The 17,074-nt window shown below is 38.1% G+C and overlaps 1 protein-coding gene across 1 annotated transcript in view; it reads right to left on the reverse strand.

Moving 5' to 3' along the window:
* dgat1b (diacylglycerol O-acyltransferase 1b) overlaps positions 1 to 16,172 on the reverse strand; it is a 28,393-nt gene extending 12,221 nt beyond the window's left edge. Inside the window, exons 1-6 of the mRNA XM_042489757.2 lie at positions 15,666 to 16,172; positions 13,127 to 13,214; positions 12,396 to 12,436; positions 11,610 to 11,695; positions 5,839 to 5,891; positions 4,277 to 4,382 (exon numbers count right to left, since the gene is read on the reverse strand). Of these exons, the coding sequence (XP_042345691.2) occupies positions 4,277 to 4,382; positions 5,839 to 5,891; positions 11,610 to 11,695; positions 12,396 to 12,436; positions 13,127 to 13,214; positions 15,666 to 15,907 (616 nt within the window). The 5' untranslated portion in view covers positions 15,908 to 16,172. The remainder of the gene's footprint in view (positions 1 to 4,276; positions 4,383 to 5,838; positions 5,892 to 11,609; positions 11,696 to 12,395; positions 12,437 to 13,126; positions 13,215 to 15,665) is intronic.
* Between the last annotated feature and the right edge of the window lie 902 nt (positions 16,173 to 17,074).

A 17,074-nucleotide genomic window follows, 5' to 3' on the forward strand; every position in this document is an offset into this window, starting at 1 on the left:
ATCTAAACAGGCAGTTTCAACGCTGACCGTGTTTTAACGAGAACGGCCCCACTAACAGAAAGTCTTTCCTTTGTGTTTTTTTGAGAAAAAAAAAGGATAAATAACAGCTATAGTAGTAATACTAAAATAAACCCATCCCACACCTCCCTCAAGGAAAAAAATAAAATAAAATAAAATAAAAACAAAAAAAATATATATATATATATATATATATATATATATATATGTACAATTATATATAATAATTTATTTATTCATTTTTTCCCTGTTAACAGGTCTTTGGGGGAAGTTTTTCCTTTATGACATAAACAAATGATGAGGATGGTGGCTCAGTTTTAATTGTGTAGTTCACTTTATCCCCGCAGTAATATCTGACTGATTTTATACTCTGATTCCATCGCTGCAGCTCAGAATAACATGACACCTGTGTGACAAGAACTGGAGGAAAAAAACAAAAAAAGTTAATTTTTTATCCGATAAAGAATCCACACTTTTAATTGGCTCCAGTGATTATAAATGCAACACTTCAGTCAGACAGACCTCATCAGTTATTAACTACTTCCCCACTCTTTAGGTAGCAGAAACAGTTTGCAAATATTCACTCTATACTTCCGTCATATGAAATTATACTAGCATGTTTTTTTTTTAAGATTTGGTCTTCTTTTTGCATTTGGAAATATTTCTGTTCTCGCTCCTTCCCCTTTTCGCAAGAATGGACAGCCCGATTTGGCGGGGGAGGATGTAGTCTGAACAGACGTACCTCCCTGGCCCTGCTTCCTCTCTCTCTTTCTCACTCGTCCTGCGTACAGACAGTAACCTCTAATCTCACAGTTTATCCCGACCATCCCACAGAATCTCTGCAGCGTGCTTCAGGTATGCCATTAAGGGATATTAACAGCCAGTCCTATATCACAAAACTAGTGTTTCTACACCTTCTTATTCTGTTTTCGGATTTTAGATTATTGTTTTCATTTCACTATGATGAATTTGACTTTTGGCTGTTTCTAAAACAAAACAGTGACACAGGTATTTCATTTATGAGATTCTGGTCATCCAGGGTTAGCAAAGCCAGATAACCAAATGGTGTCATAAGTTTGTTAAACTTGCTTTATTGTACAGGCCTCAGAAGTTACCGACAGATTAAAATCAACCTTCTTCATTCTCTGTGGTAAGATGTGCCTCTCCTCTCTGGGGAGTGCTTTGACCTGAGTAAAAATGTCAAACTTTTTTCATTGGTAGACATGCAGACATAAGCTCATTCAGGTGACATGTTCGTACCTCTGACACACCTCACCCTCAAGCCTGTGCAATATGGATAATCATCTATGTTTGGATCTGAGATGTGACCTTAGATGCCCCAAAAGAAGTGCAATGACTGACAGCACCTGTCTGAATTCTTCTGCTGCGCAGAGAATTTTCTCATTTATCACACTGACTACACTGGCATGCACAAAATATCGTTAAAATAGAATATATTTAATTACTTTTAGTATAGGTTTACATGAATAAGGAAGCTAGTTAATTAAAATTCAATGACTTATGGGGAAAGGGTGGGATTTATTAAATTTTAACTTCTTCTCAATCCTTTTCAGATAAGTAAAGAATGTCATGATGTATTTGGCCGTTTCTTTTGCTTCATATTTTTCACTGTCTGTAATTATTACTCTTTTTTTACTCTGTGTTTATATAATATTTTCTTTTCCTTTTTATATATGTTCAAAATAAATAAAAAAATCTAATCTAAAATGATCAAATCAAAATATAATATATACATGGATAATATTCCACTAACACTCCCGCTAACATGCAGCTGTACATACTGCAATTAACGTGCCAACATGCCATTCATCATGTCGAAATGTAGCAAAGTGAAAAGGCTGGAGCGCCTGGTCGATTATTGGGGCCCATATTTGGCATTTTGCCAACTATCTGTATCAGCGTTTTATTTTATTGATCCCCAAATGATCACTCATTGCCTTCTTTTCCTGTCTGAAAGAAATCAAGCCAATGTGCTCAGGTTTTTTAAGGGTTAATATACAATTGCAGAATAGTGGTTGCATAAGCAGAGTGTTACACTGCATTTTACACCTATTTCAAAACACACCAAATATGCAGGTTTTACTGTAAATGTGGTCTAACTGTATTAATGTGTATAGATGTGTCTCAAACTCAGATAAACTCAGCTGTTCTTTTAATTCTGAACCCAAGAATTCCTTGCAGCGGACACACAATAAGGACATCAAATACGGTGGAAATATTAAAATATTTAAAATAAAGAGTGGAGAACAGTTTCTAGTCCTCACTACAGTATTCCTGAAAGAAAGTTAATACTATTTGAAATTAAACTTAATATCAGATTCCTGCACTCGGATTTATGTAGAATGGCTGAATAACGGTTGCATAAGTAGTGTGCAGAAGATGCAAAAGCTCAGTTTACGTGTGCGCGCGCACACACACACACACACACACACACATATCTGTACATACGCACACACACACATAAACACCTGCCCTCTGTCTCTGCCCTTCCTGTGTGAACAGCAGCGCAGAGAGGAGAGCAGACAGACAGATGGACTGACTCCTTTACTCCTTCACCTCCCAGAGAGAGAACAGATGAGAGGAGAGGAAATATACCAAAACAGGACATGAGCTGAAAATGAAAAACAATCAGCGTCTTGGACCAAATAAACATTGAGATGATTGCCATCATCATCTGTCTGTCTTGTGAATTATGACAAACGTAAAGTTAGAGGTGATGTCCCAACTAAAGCCTGAAGAAAACAGTGTGACTGTTCCAAAAAAATCTGAGCTAAATGTATTATTACTGTGGAACGTTTGTGAGATAAGTGAAAAATACGTCCTAAATATGCATCCTTGTTAGAAGATTTTACTGTAACCGAAATACTCAGTTCACCAGTCTGCCTGGGGAAGACTACTGTTCACATCAGATGTGTGCACTTTTGTAAACATTTTACTACTCCACAATGAGTATTAAAAGACAATATGTTTGCTACGATACATTTTCCCCAATGACAGTCAAATTTCCTGATGAAAACAACTGAATGCCACCTTGAACCTTGATATCATCTTGACTTATTTACCAATCCAAAAAAAAAGTATATCCTTTTTTTTTAAAAAAAAAAAACATAACCAAAGCACATCAGCTGTGTTGGAGAGCCACACCTTACATTACAAAATTAAAGTCATGTTCTCTTGGGGCGCCCAGTGGCTCAGTTGGTAGAGCGGGCCCCCACGTGTCCTCGCCGCACCGGCTGCGGGTTTGATTCTGGTCTCGGCCCTTTGCTGCATGTCACCACTCTCTCTCCTCCTTTCACTCTATGGCTGTCCTATCTCAAATAAATGCAAATGTGCAAAAAAATAATCTTAAAAAAAAAAGAGTCATGTTCTCTAGAACAAATCACCCAAAACAACACCAACAGAAATCATTGTTGGATTTTTTAAAGTTTAAAGTTCCAACAGTTTTTGGACACATCGTGTGTTTTTATACAGGTTTTAGAAATAAAATTCCATGACTTTTCCAAAGGTATATATATATACTTTTTTTGTGAGCACAGATATGGGACTTACTTAAAATGCCCATCTCAAGTAACTAGTAATTATGTAACCTATTACATATCAAAAGTCCTAACAACATACATCAGACAATTTCTGTCAAAACTGCTTCTATAATGTTTTAAATGAACCTTTACAAAGAGTACAATGTGCTGGAGTATCATGTTGTGTACAGTATTGCTAATTTATCACGGCTGAACTGTCATTTGTGGAAGGTGGCCATGGTTTCTGTCAGGCGGCCTGATGAAGACAGGAGAAGGTGACCCTTGGATGACCCTGTGCTGCAAACCACACCTACTTTGGCATCTCTCCTCTCCTGTCTTTTCCTCTCCTCCCCTCTCTTCTCCTCCCTTCTCTTCTCCTCAAAGCCAGCTGGAAATGATCCAGTCATGACCAACTGGTCCATTACCACTAACCGACTCCAATTATGGCTCGGTATAAGGGATGCCTTTTACTGCACTATCAAACTGGTCGACTGTTTCTCTGAAGGGCAAGGGTGTGAATGTCCTCTTAATCTTTATTACGATTACATTATTTTCTGTTTTATACACATGGCAACACTGTTAACTACCAATGGATGGATAATGGTTTGGGTGCATAATACCTGCTACTATTTTAGGCAACTACTTGTCTCCGTTATGAACAGCAGATAGTAGCGAGGCTGCAGAGATGGTATTTTGATAACAGTAAAAAAACATTTTACCTGGGGTCACGGAGGGGACCAGCAGGACCACTGCAGCGGGGAATGTTAGCATGATTGCCATGTTTATGCAATGGACCAGAAGTCCCACAAGTTCAGTGAATGAACCCTGAGCAGAAAGAGAGGAAAAGAGAGTCAGCAGGAGTTCTTTTTTCTGTTTTTTAAGACATCCAGGTTATTTTAATCCATGAAACCTGGAGCAACATCACTTTTCTTGTGCTGCTTTCGGCACCTTTCACAAATATGTGAACCTTTAAACACTGAGCAATTTTGTAGGATTTCTTTCAAAAAAACATGGGAAAAAAGAGCAATGAGCAATGTTCCACAAACTGAAAGAAAGCAGTAGATTTAGAAAATTATTTGTAAAAAGCTAGGGAAAAAATGTCAAGAGGAAAAAAAGAAAAGGCAAGGAAAAACCATACTTATAATTTTCCTAATTAAATATATAAATTTGTTACAGAATTATTATAATTCTCAAGCACTTCTTCCAGGTCATTTATTTGTTTGCTTATTTTTTTGCTTTCTTTTTTACAGGTAATTTTCTTGGACCTTTCACTAATTTCAGTGTCGGCAGTTCAATACGAATATTTGACCATTTGGTTTTTTTTCTCATATAAAGTCTTAAAGGAGCTCAGTCAGACGCTCAGTGTGCCATTCATATAATACAGTAAACAAGCAAACAGCACTAATGACTGCAAATGCGCCACAACAGGTTCGTCCACACTAGATATCAAACAAAAGCCAGAGAGTGTATCGTATGAACTTGCTGTGAGCTGCAAATTCACCTCTTCTTCACCTTATGGTGCGGTCTCGCTCTCCCTCTGTGTCGCTGCCTGCATGTCTGCAACTGCTTGTATCAAAGAGTATGATGAAAGTCAAGAGCGCTCACTCCACAGCAAAATCTGGAGGCCAAAATGTCCCCACTGCACAGCAGAATGACCAGCAAAAGCAAAAAAAGAAAAAAGACTGCTCTTTCAATTAAGGCACTAAGGCGTCTCTAACAGATGATCCCCAATCTGTGATTTTCAAGGGGCAGCCTTAACTAATCTCTTTCTAATTTTTGGGTTTCTTCTTTTGTCGCTCATTGCCTTCTTCCCATATTTTGACAGAAACCAAGCCAATTTACTCAGGTGTCAAGATTAAACCATCATCACCTGACTAACTGTCTTTATTTCATTTTCATTGCGAATAAATGAGAATAAAGCAGCTGAACACAAACACTGTAAGTATTTCTTTGCTTTTGAACAGATCTCTGAAATAAAACAGAACCACATTTCAAGTTATGGTGGCCTACTAAAGTTTTAAAAAGCTCTCAATGTTCCATATTCATGCCAAACAGACAGAGCATAACTAAATATGCCCTAAATGCAGATGGTGAAACTAATTCCTCATTTTACCATTATACATTGGCAGTTGCAACTGGGGAGGGTCAGCTAGTCAGTCAGTTTTAGAGAACAGTTTTAGAAAAATAATCCCTCCTGGGAGTTGTGAAAGTGCTCAGAATTCAACAGTTAAAATCCACAGCGCTCTGATGTTTTAATGCAAGCCAGGGTCTCTCCACTTACCTTCGAAAGCTGCCTTTCTGTGTAGAGAGCCACCAGAATGAACACGTTGGACACTGTTAAAACACAACGAGAGATTCATGTCATTTTCTCTAAAAAAATTCATATGATTTTTTCCCCCTTTGCAGACCAATTTCTGAAGGGTCTCTGCAAGATGGAATGAATCTCAGAAACAGAAAAAAAATTATTTGAAAGAGTGCTGCAGGAATGAGTCCTAAAACCTGGAAATGAATTTGCATTTTAGCACTACCAGTTCCCTCGTCTCTAGGTCAATAGGTTTTGGGTTAGGTGCCTTAAAATAAGGTCTGTGATTGACACAAACTAAAGAGACTTTCGCATTTTGTTTTACGACATTAAACATGACAGAAAATCCCAAGTGGCAACCTCCGAGGCTGAGAAATTAAGCCTATGTGGACTAGCCAAAAAACTGCAGTTCCTCTAATGGCCACCTGAGGCTTGCTCCAAAACAGAGTTATTCCCCATTGATGTTAAAATGCCCAACTTAACAGCAAAATTACTTACGATTTATAGCCTGGTCTGTGAAATTGTGGCTTCTAAAGCTAATTTCAACAACCATGACAGAGTGTGATTTTTTTTTAACTTATCTAACTCACCCAGATTTTTCCAAGTGTTCCTCGGACACATTTCGAGACTCTGGGAAACCGTCCCGGCTAATTTAGCTTTGGAGTAATTTGGGATTATTTTGATTATTTTTATTTTATTTTGTTTGTGAAGCACTGCTTTGCATGACAGGCTGTCAGTGAGGCGTCACTACAATCTGTGAGACAAATCTACCCCTTAATCCTCCACAGCTCCAACCTCCCATCCAAATATGGAAATATGGTCACTATATGGCGCCCCCCCCCTACTCCCCCAGCCCTTCCCAAGAAAAGTGACAGCCAAAAAGTCGAGCATGACATTTCAAAACGACTTGTACCCTTCTCACGAGTTTTGAAGCTTTCACATGTCTTTAAAAAGGCAGTTGATTACAAGTGGCTAAATTAGACCACAGAGATTCAACAGCCTCTTTTTGCATTAACATTTCAAAAACCATAAAAGTAGTGTACCTGTGTGAAGATTATCTTTTTGAATAAAACATGTCAAGTATCACACACTTTTGTTTACCACAGAGCTTATTTTCTGCAATAATCCAACATCCAATGGAAAAATACCACTGGCTTTTTATCCAGGGAACCAGGGTGACGTTAACTTCTTGTTTGGTAGGTCTAAACATCATCCTTGAAGAATTTTATATAGATAATTCTTTTTGAAGCACTTCTGGATAAGATATGTTGGTTTTAAGTCTACTGTGTATGCTGGTTTGGTTTGAAGTTGAGTATTTAAGTGCATTAAGCTTTACACCGCCCTTTTTAGCAAGACCCTGCTGTTTCACACCCACAAACACACACATGATTAACCAGCAACACCTGATGAAAGAAATGAGCCAGCACTAACAGAGCATATGTGTTGCACAGCACACGCCAACTGCTAGTTAGAGTGACAAGGTAATTGAGCATGTGCACACATACACACACTTCAAAAAATGAGAACTTGCTTCATATTTAACAGCTACAATATCCTGATTTTATCAAAAACAAACAAGTTTCACATGCCACATTGTATAATTAAAGCCACAGTTGCTAACTTTAATGAAAATAACTTTGCGTCATTGCTGAAACTGTCACTATATTCTAAGAGTAGTACATGAGACAGACAGTCTGAGAAAAAAATCATGCTCCTCCTCGTCTTCCAACAGCTCCTAATGGCATTTGAAAGAAACTAACGCAGCGCACTGAAAACAACCAATCAGAGCAGAGAAGTCTCAAACGAAGCTGTCAATTGTGTCAATCACTGCTCGTGAACTGCGGTCAAACTAGGCAGCACTGATCAAATATGAATCAAAGTTCTGTACTGCATTGCCTATTTCTTGCCTCAAATGTTTTCACTAACAAGGGAATGTCAAATTCAAGGACTTTCAAGTACTTTTTTTAAATACTTTTTTTCAAGGACAAACTTGTTTTGTTCACCCAACCATTGGATGCAAAAGTGCAAATTTGTTAATGGAGCTAACAGGGCTTAAAATGTATAAGTTAATAATGAACATGTTGTTTTTATTCAGGCACAAGATTGTGCTCAAGGGTTCACACTGCACCAATGTGAGTGTTTTGCAAGCTAGCGAAGCATCCTGGTGACGACTATCTGCTGGAGTTTACCAACCTGTTGGCGCTCCGAGCTCCAACTGCTCATACAGCATTAGAAAAATGCTCTCAGCTTTCTAGTTTAAAAGATTTATCTAATGAAGCGCCCAGTTCTGCGCCATGGGTTTGATTCCAACCTCTGCCCTTTGCTGCATGTCATCACGCTTAAGATGTCCTATCAAAAAAAAGGCAGAAAGCCCACAATATTATCTTAAAAAAATACAAAGAACATAAAAAACCCCGCATTTTTTAATAGTATCTAATAGTAATAATAATATCTAATGTATAATTCATAAAATAATTTATCTGTCTGTTCTCCTCTCAAATATATTGAATAACTTTTTCAACTACCATGTCAATAAACGTTGGATTATTAAGGTATTCCCATACTTGAATCTCTGAGTGTCAAATTAAGGTGCTAACAAATATATTTTAGTGTACTGTTTAGCTGTAAAATGAGAAAGTTTGTAACCCGACCGCCATGTCGGGAATAGTTTAGTACCAAGCACTGCCTGCTGCCAAACCAACTCTCTCAGTTTCAGCAAATATGAAAAAAAATCTTTGTATAAAAGTTACCAACTACAGTTTTAATGTACTTTAATGCACTTTATCATATGTTAATTGTTACCACTAAGCCTGATTCAGCATGGAGCTAATTGGGCTGAATTGTATGTAGACTTTTCTGTTTTGAAAATCTTGCAGCAGTGTCAGATTAAACTGCAGGGTAACTCACTGCTGAATGAACTTAAGGAAACCACTGCTCTGCAGATTGCTTATTACCCTGACTAGACCAGGCTGAGCCACACTGATGGCACATAATTACAGCAATTGTTCCATTTTAAGACCCTAATCAGTGCATTAGCATGTCAATCAATCTAATCTTGAGTGAGCAGATGTGTTAACTGTCACACATTTTGATTATTGGGTCTTATCATTCTGTCATCAGCACATCTATCCATCAGCACTGCCTTCCAAATCAATTTGTTTAATGGTGCAGTCACATGCTTGTTTTTGACTTCATGGTGTATGAAGAGACAAGAGAGAACGAATGTGACGAATACCAGATTTGTCCATAACTAAGCTAATCGTGCAGAAGTGTAAGTGTCATTTACACTGCAAACAAGTCACCGACATTTTTTGAAGTGGACTACTTTGTTACTTTAAGACATTATTTTAGTATAATTTGGTGAAAATGTAATGAAAATAGCTTGCACCAAGAAATGCTTAGAAACAAATCAGAATGCTTTGAGAGATTTATTTGCGCAATAAGAAAAAATACAATGTAATGTAAATATAGAGTAAACAAATGTGCACTGTCCAAGCTAAAAATCAGAATTACTGCCTTGCTCAAAATTTGACATCCCACTTATTATGTCTCCCTGAACGTTGAAATAAAACCCACGCCCTTGGTAGTAGTCTATACATGTCCCTCTGATGTGCTGTTATTTCCCGATGTGGTGCAATGATCTACTAATATCAATCCCCCCCATGACATTGCCTTAAAAATGCTGAATATTAACTGTTTAAAAATCAATTCATTTTTTTTTCGTCTGAGCCGCTTTGTCCCTCCCAATTTTTAAACACAAAATAGGGCTCTCGTGTTCAAGTGAAAACTGTTTTATTCAGATAAAGTAGGCATTGCTCCACCAGGTTTTTGCAAAAAATGTTCATTACAGTTTCATGAGATGCTGTTTTTAGGCAACTGTCACATTTTATCTTAACCCAAACGGCACCTCTACAAAGTAAACAAAAATCACACACAACTGGAGCTATCTGAAATTTCCTCTCAGAAGTTCTTTTAACACGAGGACAACTCACATTTTCAGGGAATATGGACATCACAGCAAATTATGATATTATGAGTTGCAAAAATTTCTGTTATTTAAGCATTTTTTTTCCACTGAAAAAGTCTAAAAGTTTAGTAAAACCCTCTTTTTCTCCAACAGGGCTGCTTATGACATTTTACCCAAATAAGATTCAGTCTGTGTTTATTTTATGTTCTCCATCACACACTTTATCCTACCCAAAGAGCAGAGACCTCAGGAAATGCATATCACACTAATGTCCTTTTTTATCTCTTTTGGAATCGGGCCTGTTGAGCATCTTTGACAAATATCAACGATTGAGCGCAGTCGTGCATCAAACTGGAACAAACAGCTCCATCTAGCACCTGTTCGACACACGTAAACCTTTCATCAGGTATCTACGGAGCAGCTTCGGGCAGAAATTTTGGCAGCAGCAGTAGTGAGATACCTTACATTAGTGTCAGCTTTCCTTTTATTCTGGTCATTCTCAGGCACAGTTACCTAAATGTTAAACTCTTGAGGCTGGTTTTCCAAATTTTACCCATTTAGCTGCCACACACTGTAGACTCCTCATTTACTGTGTGTTGGGGGTTTTGTGTGTGTGTGTGTGTGTGTGTGTGTGTGTGTGTGTGTGTGTGTGAGTTGCTGCAGTGTCTCCAGATTGCCCTCTGGGAATGAGCTGCTTTACTGTCCATGCTACTGTAAACACACTCCCATTCTCACCTGTCTCTTAACCATCGTCAGTGCGGTCATTTACTTTAACTCCATCCATCTCTTCCTCCTCCCTCTCCTCTCGCCCTGTGCCGATGCAGCACTTCACATCTCTCTCTGTCTTCCTTTCCCTCTCCTTCACTCTCCCCCTTTTTTCCAACTTGCCTCATTTTTCCATCCCTGCATTCTCTCCCTCTTCCCATCTGGTTTTTTCTCCCATTTACATCTCCCTCCCCCTACAGCTTCTCTCCTTTCACCCCCACTCATCTCTCTCTCTCCTCTCTTGCTCCCTATTTCTCTCACTCTCTTCCTCTCTCTGCAGCGCAGTGCCAGTGTGCAGTATATAGGGCAGGTGATTGTCCCTCTAGAGACACTGTAAGCTGCACCACTGCAGACTTTCACTGTGATATACCATAAAAATGTATAGCGGAAAACTTTGAATGTAGTATGCTCCTGTGTGTCGCAATGAGGCAGATCACACCACCAAAAAACTTGAAATATGTTAATTATCTACAGTACTGTGCAAAAGTCTTAGGCCGCCTTAAACTTTGTTATTTCAGCAAGGTTATAGTGATCATACAAAATACAACTGATCATACAGCAAAAAAATATGTATGCAGTACTAAAAAGGCAAATATTTCAGAAAAAACAACTTCAATAGGCTAAAGTTGCAAGTATCTAACGTGACCTCCCTTTCCACTGAGCATGTCTTGAACTCACTTCGGCAGACAATATGAGATAATAATCTACTGGTGTATTTACACCAGGTTGCAGTCAAGACAGCAACAACAGCGACATGTCCCAAGCTCAGCATTGGTAGTTTGCGCTTCCTTTTGTTTTGGTTGTACGGTTCAATTTTTCCATTTTTTTTTCATTGTTCTGACTTTTTTGGTGTTTTACATGTTCTCTGTAATCTTTGCTTGCATCTTAATTAAGAAAAAAAAATTAATATATATTAAATGTTAATTTCAGGAAATTCTGCTGTTTAATTTGGCAACTGCGACTGTGTTACTGCTCTCCTAGTAGATGATTTATTGGACAGATGAAAATTTTTACCTACCAATCACCAGGCATGCTGCTGGCCAGCTGTAGGGATCATTCAGAAAGAGGGAAACCACCTGAATGGGGTCCACCAGAACACCGTACCTGACAAACAAAAAGAAAAAATGGCAGATAAAACTAGAATTATCGCCATGTGGTTGTATGTCTCTACAAGCCCGTCAAGTTGCAGTTTTTATCCTTATCTGTCCAGACTCATATGAAGCCAGGATAATAGACAAACATACAAATATGAATGTTGTTGTGAGAAGATACATACTGTAAAATGTGAATGTTTTACACATATCTTCCCCCCGGCAGCACAGAAGATCTATACAACCAGCTCAGTTTCAAGGTGGACACAAGATCAGTGTCACCAATTCAGTATCTGACCAAACGTCTCCCCTTCTGTTCCTGAGTTACTATGTTGAATAATGGCCAGAAAAAGTGCTTTTGCAAAAAATTATGACGTCACAGTGAATCTGACCTTTTAACCTTTTGAACATAAAATGTTATCACTTAATCATCTCATTCTTTTAGACATTTGTGATTTGAAATTACATCATAAGTACATGAATTCTTGAGTAACAGACAGATCATTGTGTTTTGTAAGACTGCAGTGACCTTGACGTTTGACCTCCAAAATTTAATCAGTTGATTGTTGAGTCCAAAAAGACTTTTGTGCCAAATTTGAAGAAATTCCCTCAAGGCGTTCTTGAGACATCGCAATCACGATAATGGGACGGACAACTCAAAAACATAATGCATAAATACAAAATGCTTTTCATAAGAGCCCAGACTTACTCACCTTAACAGGTTTTCTAGGAAGAGCCGAGCGTTACTCAACACCTGCAACACAAAGCAAGAGCTAAAGATATTCACCCAACCGTCTCATGTACGTCTTTCCACAATAACATCCTCTTTTATGTCTGTTTCTTTCATTTGTTCATATTGTCATTCCTACACATTTAATCCAATAAATGCATCCTCCCATATCACCTCTCTCCTCCTCAGTGCTTTTCTGTCTTTTACTGTTGCTCCTCTTTTTCCTACCTCTCCCTATATCTCATCTCTCCTCCTCTTCATCCTCTTCCTCCTCCTCCCCACATGCTTTTTTTTTCTTTTTTTAAATCTCTCCTTCTCGCTTTTCCTCTTTCTAAATGGACTGTAATATCTCATTACCCAGCACAAAGGCTCTATGCCTGGGGATGGGACAGAAGTTCAGTGGGAATGAAGGGAAACCTCCTGCGATGAACACAACGATCTGTGTTCAAAGCCGGGATTAACACAACGGCTTTGCTAGCCTCGTTTCTCTCCATACCCCCTCAATTTCTGTTGCTTCTCCCCGGCACAGAGAAGGAAAGGTGTTGAGCTTCACATAAATAGAGACCCGTTAATGAAACATTTGACAGTAAAGTAACTAAAAGAACATGTGCAGCCTCAACAGATAACAAACAAGAGAGGCCTATTACACTGTAGGAGCTGTTAGCTATGCACTATATACAATGCCAACAGATTAGGAGAAAACTTTTGTCTTACCAGCATGACCACACACCAGTTGAGGATTCCTCTGTAGTTGTTGTAACCACTGGCTGAACTCAGGAGGGACTCCTGTGTCTTATGGCAGCTACAGAAATAAATGACATGGATAAATAGGTGAAACAATCATGAGCTCAAAAGTACAGTTCATCCCAAAATGAAAAAAATAAATATTTTCCTCTCACCTATAGTGCTAATTATCAGTGTAGACTGTTATGGTGTGAGTTGCAGAGTGTTGGAGATATCGGCTGAAGAGATGTCTTCCCTTTCTCCAATATACTGAACTAGGTGGAACTCGGCTTGTGGTGCTAAAAGTGCCATAAAAACTATTGAAAAACTCAACAGAAATGTCTCCTTCCTGAAATCATGACCTTGTTGTGAGCACTTTCATGTAGGAAATATTTTCTTTCAACAAAACTACATATGTGAACCATGCAGAAAAAAAGGGTGCATCTACTGCAGGGGTAAAGGAAAAGTCGCAAAGGGAAACAGAGAATTTAAGTGTGTGTAGACAGATTTGTTTGCTTACACCACCAATGTTGAATACTTAAAACTACAAATAGTACATAATAGTTGCTCATATAGATCTATTAGCAATGTTGATCGGCAAATTTTGGCCTAATAGACCATGTTACCTTCATTATAAAGCTCAAATATGTTTTGCATCTCAGGACAGATTTTTTTTGGGGGGTGGGGGGGGTGAACTGTCTCTTTAAGATTCAATAATTTTCATTTAATTGTGTCATCATATTAATCGTATAAAACATAAAACAATGAATATTAATGGAAATAAACTGTTCTCTTTTATAAACCCACACACTGATTTGATTTGCTGTCAGTTTTAGTAAAAAAGAAATTGATCTAATTTTCAATGGTGTGATTCAACTTAAATCCCTTAATAACACATTACTTTTATTATCTCATTACAGTACACCACAATGAAGTGTTGCTGACTGATTTATTGAACACTAAATATTAACTAGTGCCAATTCAGTTCACAGGATACACTTTGGTTTTATATAACTGGCCTGAGGGGATTAAGCTAACCCACAATCCACCCTGTTCACAGAGCTATTAGACACGCCCCCGATCAACAGCCACAGTCACAGAGACAGACATTCATGGTTTACAGTTAGCCATGCAGGGTAAGGGACTGTTCTTTATTTACCAGAGGAGGGGGGTGGCTGGGGAATGACTTTGTTTGTTTTATTTTTATTTTTACCTCCCAAAAGCTACAAATATTTTTCCTTGAACCTCCTTGAATGACTTAAGGAAAATGCACGACCCTTTCTCCAACCTATATTAGTTAATAGATTTCAAAACTCTTGTCGAGCATGCTGGTTAGTTAGTGCAAACGGTTCATTTTTGCCCAAATTTTAAATGAGACAAGTAGAATTAAGTGATTTTGATGAACTATCACTGGTTTAAGCTCAGATTTGGTGAGCGTTTGTTGCACACAATGTGTTCAAGAACCGTTGGGTATATGATAATCCAAAAACAAATTCTGTTTTGATAGTTTCAGGCTGCAGCATTTATTTATTTTTATTTATTTTATTCAGGCTTTATTTATTTTATTTCCTTTTTTTAGATGTATTGCTTTTAAAAAAAAAAAAATCTTTTAATCTCTGATTTTGCTTTGCTTGTCAAAGCACTTTGTAAACTTAAATATGCTATATAAATGAAGTTATTATTGTTAACACAAAAATAGCCCGTGTTCCTGGAGGGACTGATAAATGGTGTAATTTTGGCAAAATAAGGCAGGTTGATTTCACTTTTTTTTTTTTTTAAGTAAATAGTTTATTTTTAGCAAGATTTTAAATGAGACACTGAATGAAGTACTTTTTGGTGAAATTCTACAATTTTAAGATCAGATTTGGTCATGTTTTTTTCTTCATGAGGCCTTTGTCCCACATAATGTGTTCAATGACCATTGGAAATGTGAAAATCCAATGATAAGGTTGCTTTTTTTTGTTTTTTTACAGTTTCTGGCAATGGTAAATTGTATTATTAATTGAGCAAGAACATGCCACGGGTTAGAAAGTCCCTACCCAGTGCTTGAAAAACATTATTTAACATGCCTGTCCCCTATTTACACCTCCCCTTGATAAATAATGAACAGCCCCTAAAGTTTTTTTTTTCAAAGTCCAGGCTCTGCAGACAGAGGAGGAGGATTGCACCTGTAACTTTGGTTTGTGGCCCGCAAATAAACTAAAAAAATAAGTTTTTGTTAGCTGTCATGGGAATCATGTTCATGAATGAATGGGCGACACGAAGTCAACAAGACTTGTTTCAGTATGACCTAAAGCGACCCTGACGAAGCAGTTAACCCCTCACTGTCTGCTACACATTCAAACCAGCTAACATTACAACTTATTCTGACCAAATAAAGCCTTAAAAATACCAATTTTAAGTAAATGCAGCGTCAGTCATTGGCAGTTTTGAAGCCCTGCTGCAACTTTTGACCGCGAAACAAACAAACATACGGCTCCAAACTTTCCTCAAACGACACCACAGTTTGGTAAGTACAATTTTAACTCACCTCAGTCTCTCTGTTATGTCATTCCTGCGTTTCCTTTTCTCGCTTTTTGATTTAGACCGCGTTGTTTCCAGCGAAGGCTCTCGTTTCTCCTGCTCATTTTGTCCGTCTGTGTCAGCGGTTAACGAGCTCTGAAACGCCGCCGCAGACCTCCCGTTCACCGGCAGCAGGCTCGCGTCTCTCCTCGCTGCAAACGTCGCCCTTCTCCGGAGAGTCGGGGTCCCGGTCGCGTCCAAGTCACCCATAATGACAAAAAAACAACTGTAAAGCTACTTAAAGTTGACTTAAGCAGTTCACCTCTGATGGTAGCATGCCTGTTGCTCGTAGCCCGGGAGAGGGAAGTGGAAGAGCTGCTAAATAATCCGCCCAGAGCTCATGTATGCGCACAGTTTACTCAGGAGGTAGGAGTGTATTCATGACGCCACATGGAGAAAACAGCCGCCCAGTATCGTAACCTGACTGTTGAGCAGTGGAGCTGACAGGTGAGTCAGACCCTGAGGGTTTATTCAAAGAAGAGATATGAGGAACTACCTGTCAGTCTGCCTAAAAGCCTGCCCCCCTCCCAGACTACAGTTTTACACAACAGAACTGTTGTTGTGGTCCTGCACGTTTTAATGCATGATGAGGATAAACGAGTACTCAAGAGTCTGTCAGTTAAAGATTTTCTATAAACTTACTGCTAATAAAAACAGTTTAATATTTCTAACATTGAAAAGTCACGTAAGACACAGTTTTATAGTTTTATATTTTACACACTCAACACAGTATCCTTATTATAATTTAAATTTTTTTTTACAGATTGAGTGGATTTTCTATTTAAGTATTTTACATTTATGTATACACACATACTGAGCATATTGACATACTTTTTTTTTTTTTTTTTTAAGTTTTATTTTCTTATATATACCAGTGTAGGTACTTATTTCTACTGCTATAATTCTCTATGCTGGCATCATAGCAACTGTGAGGAAAAGAAATTCATATAAATCAATAAAGTATTTATTATTATGATTCTGATTCTGTCTGGCGACAAATTATCGACCCTGACGATTACCAGGACTGATATTTGGCATTTACAGATTATCTGTATCTGTACTTTATCAATCAATCAATCAGACGCACACAAACAATAAAAAATAAATTTTGTGATACAGGGACTGTTTGTCATTTTTGAGGGACTGTTGCAAAAAGGGGGAGGCATGTCAAATATTTTTTTTTAGTTATGGGGCGGGACTTATGTAGTTTTTAACGGTTCCTTGCCGGTGATAGCTGAGGCTGGAGACATTATGTAGCTATAGCTAATTTTCCCTATATTGACATGTCGCTGCAGAGGGCCACATCACACTCCTGATACTTCAGAGAGGGGCCTGATTCTCCTGCCTGCAGTGAACACAGAGTTCAATTCAATTCAA

This window comes from Plectropomus leopardus, chromosome 11 (assembly GCF_026936395.1).
Source record: "Plectropomus leopardus strain MGB_pleo_1.0 chromosome 11, ASM2693639v1, whole genome shotgun sequence".
NCBI lineage: Eukaryota > Metazoa > Chordata > Actinopteri > Perciformes > Serranidae > Plectropomus > Plectropomus leopardus.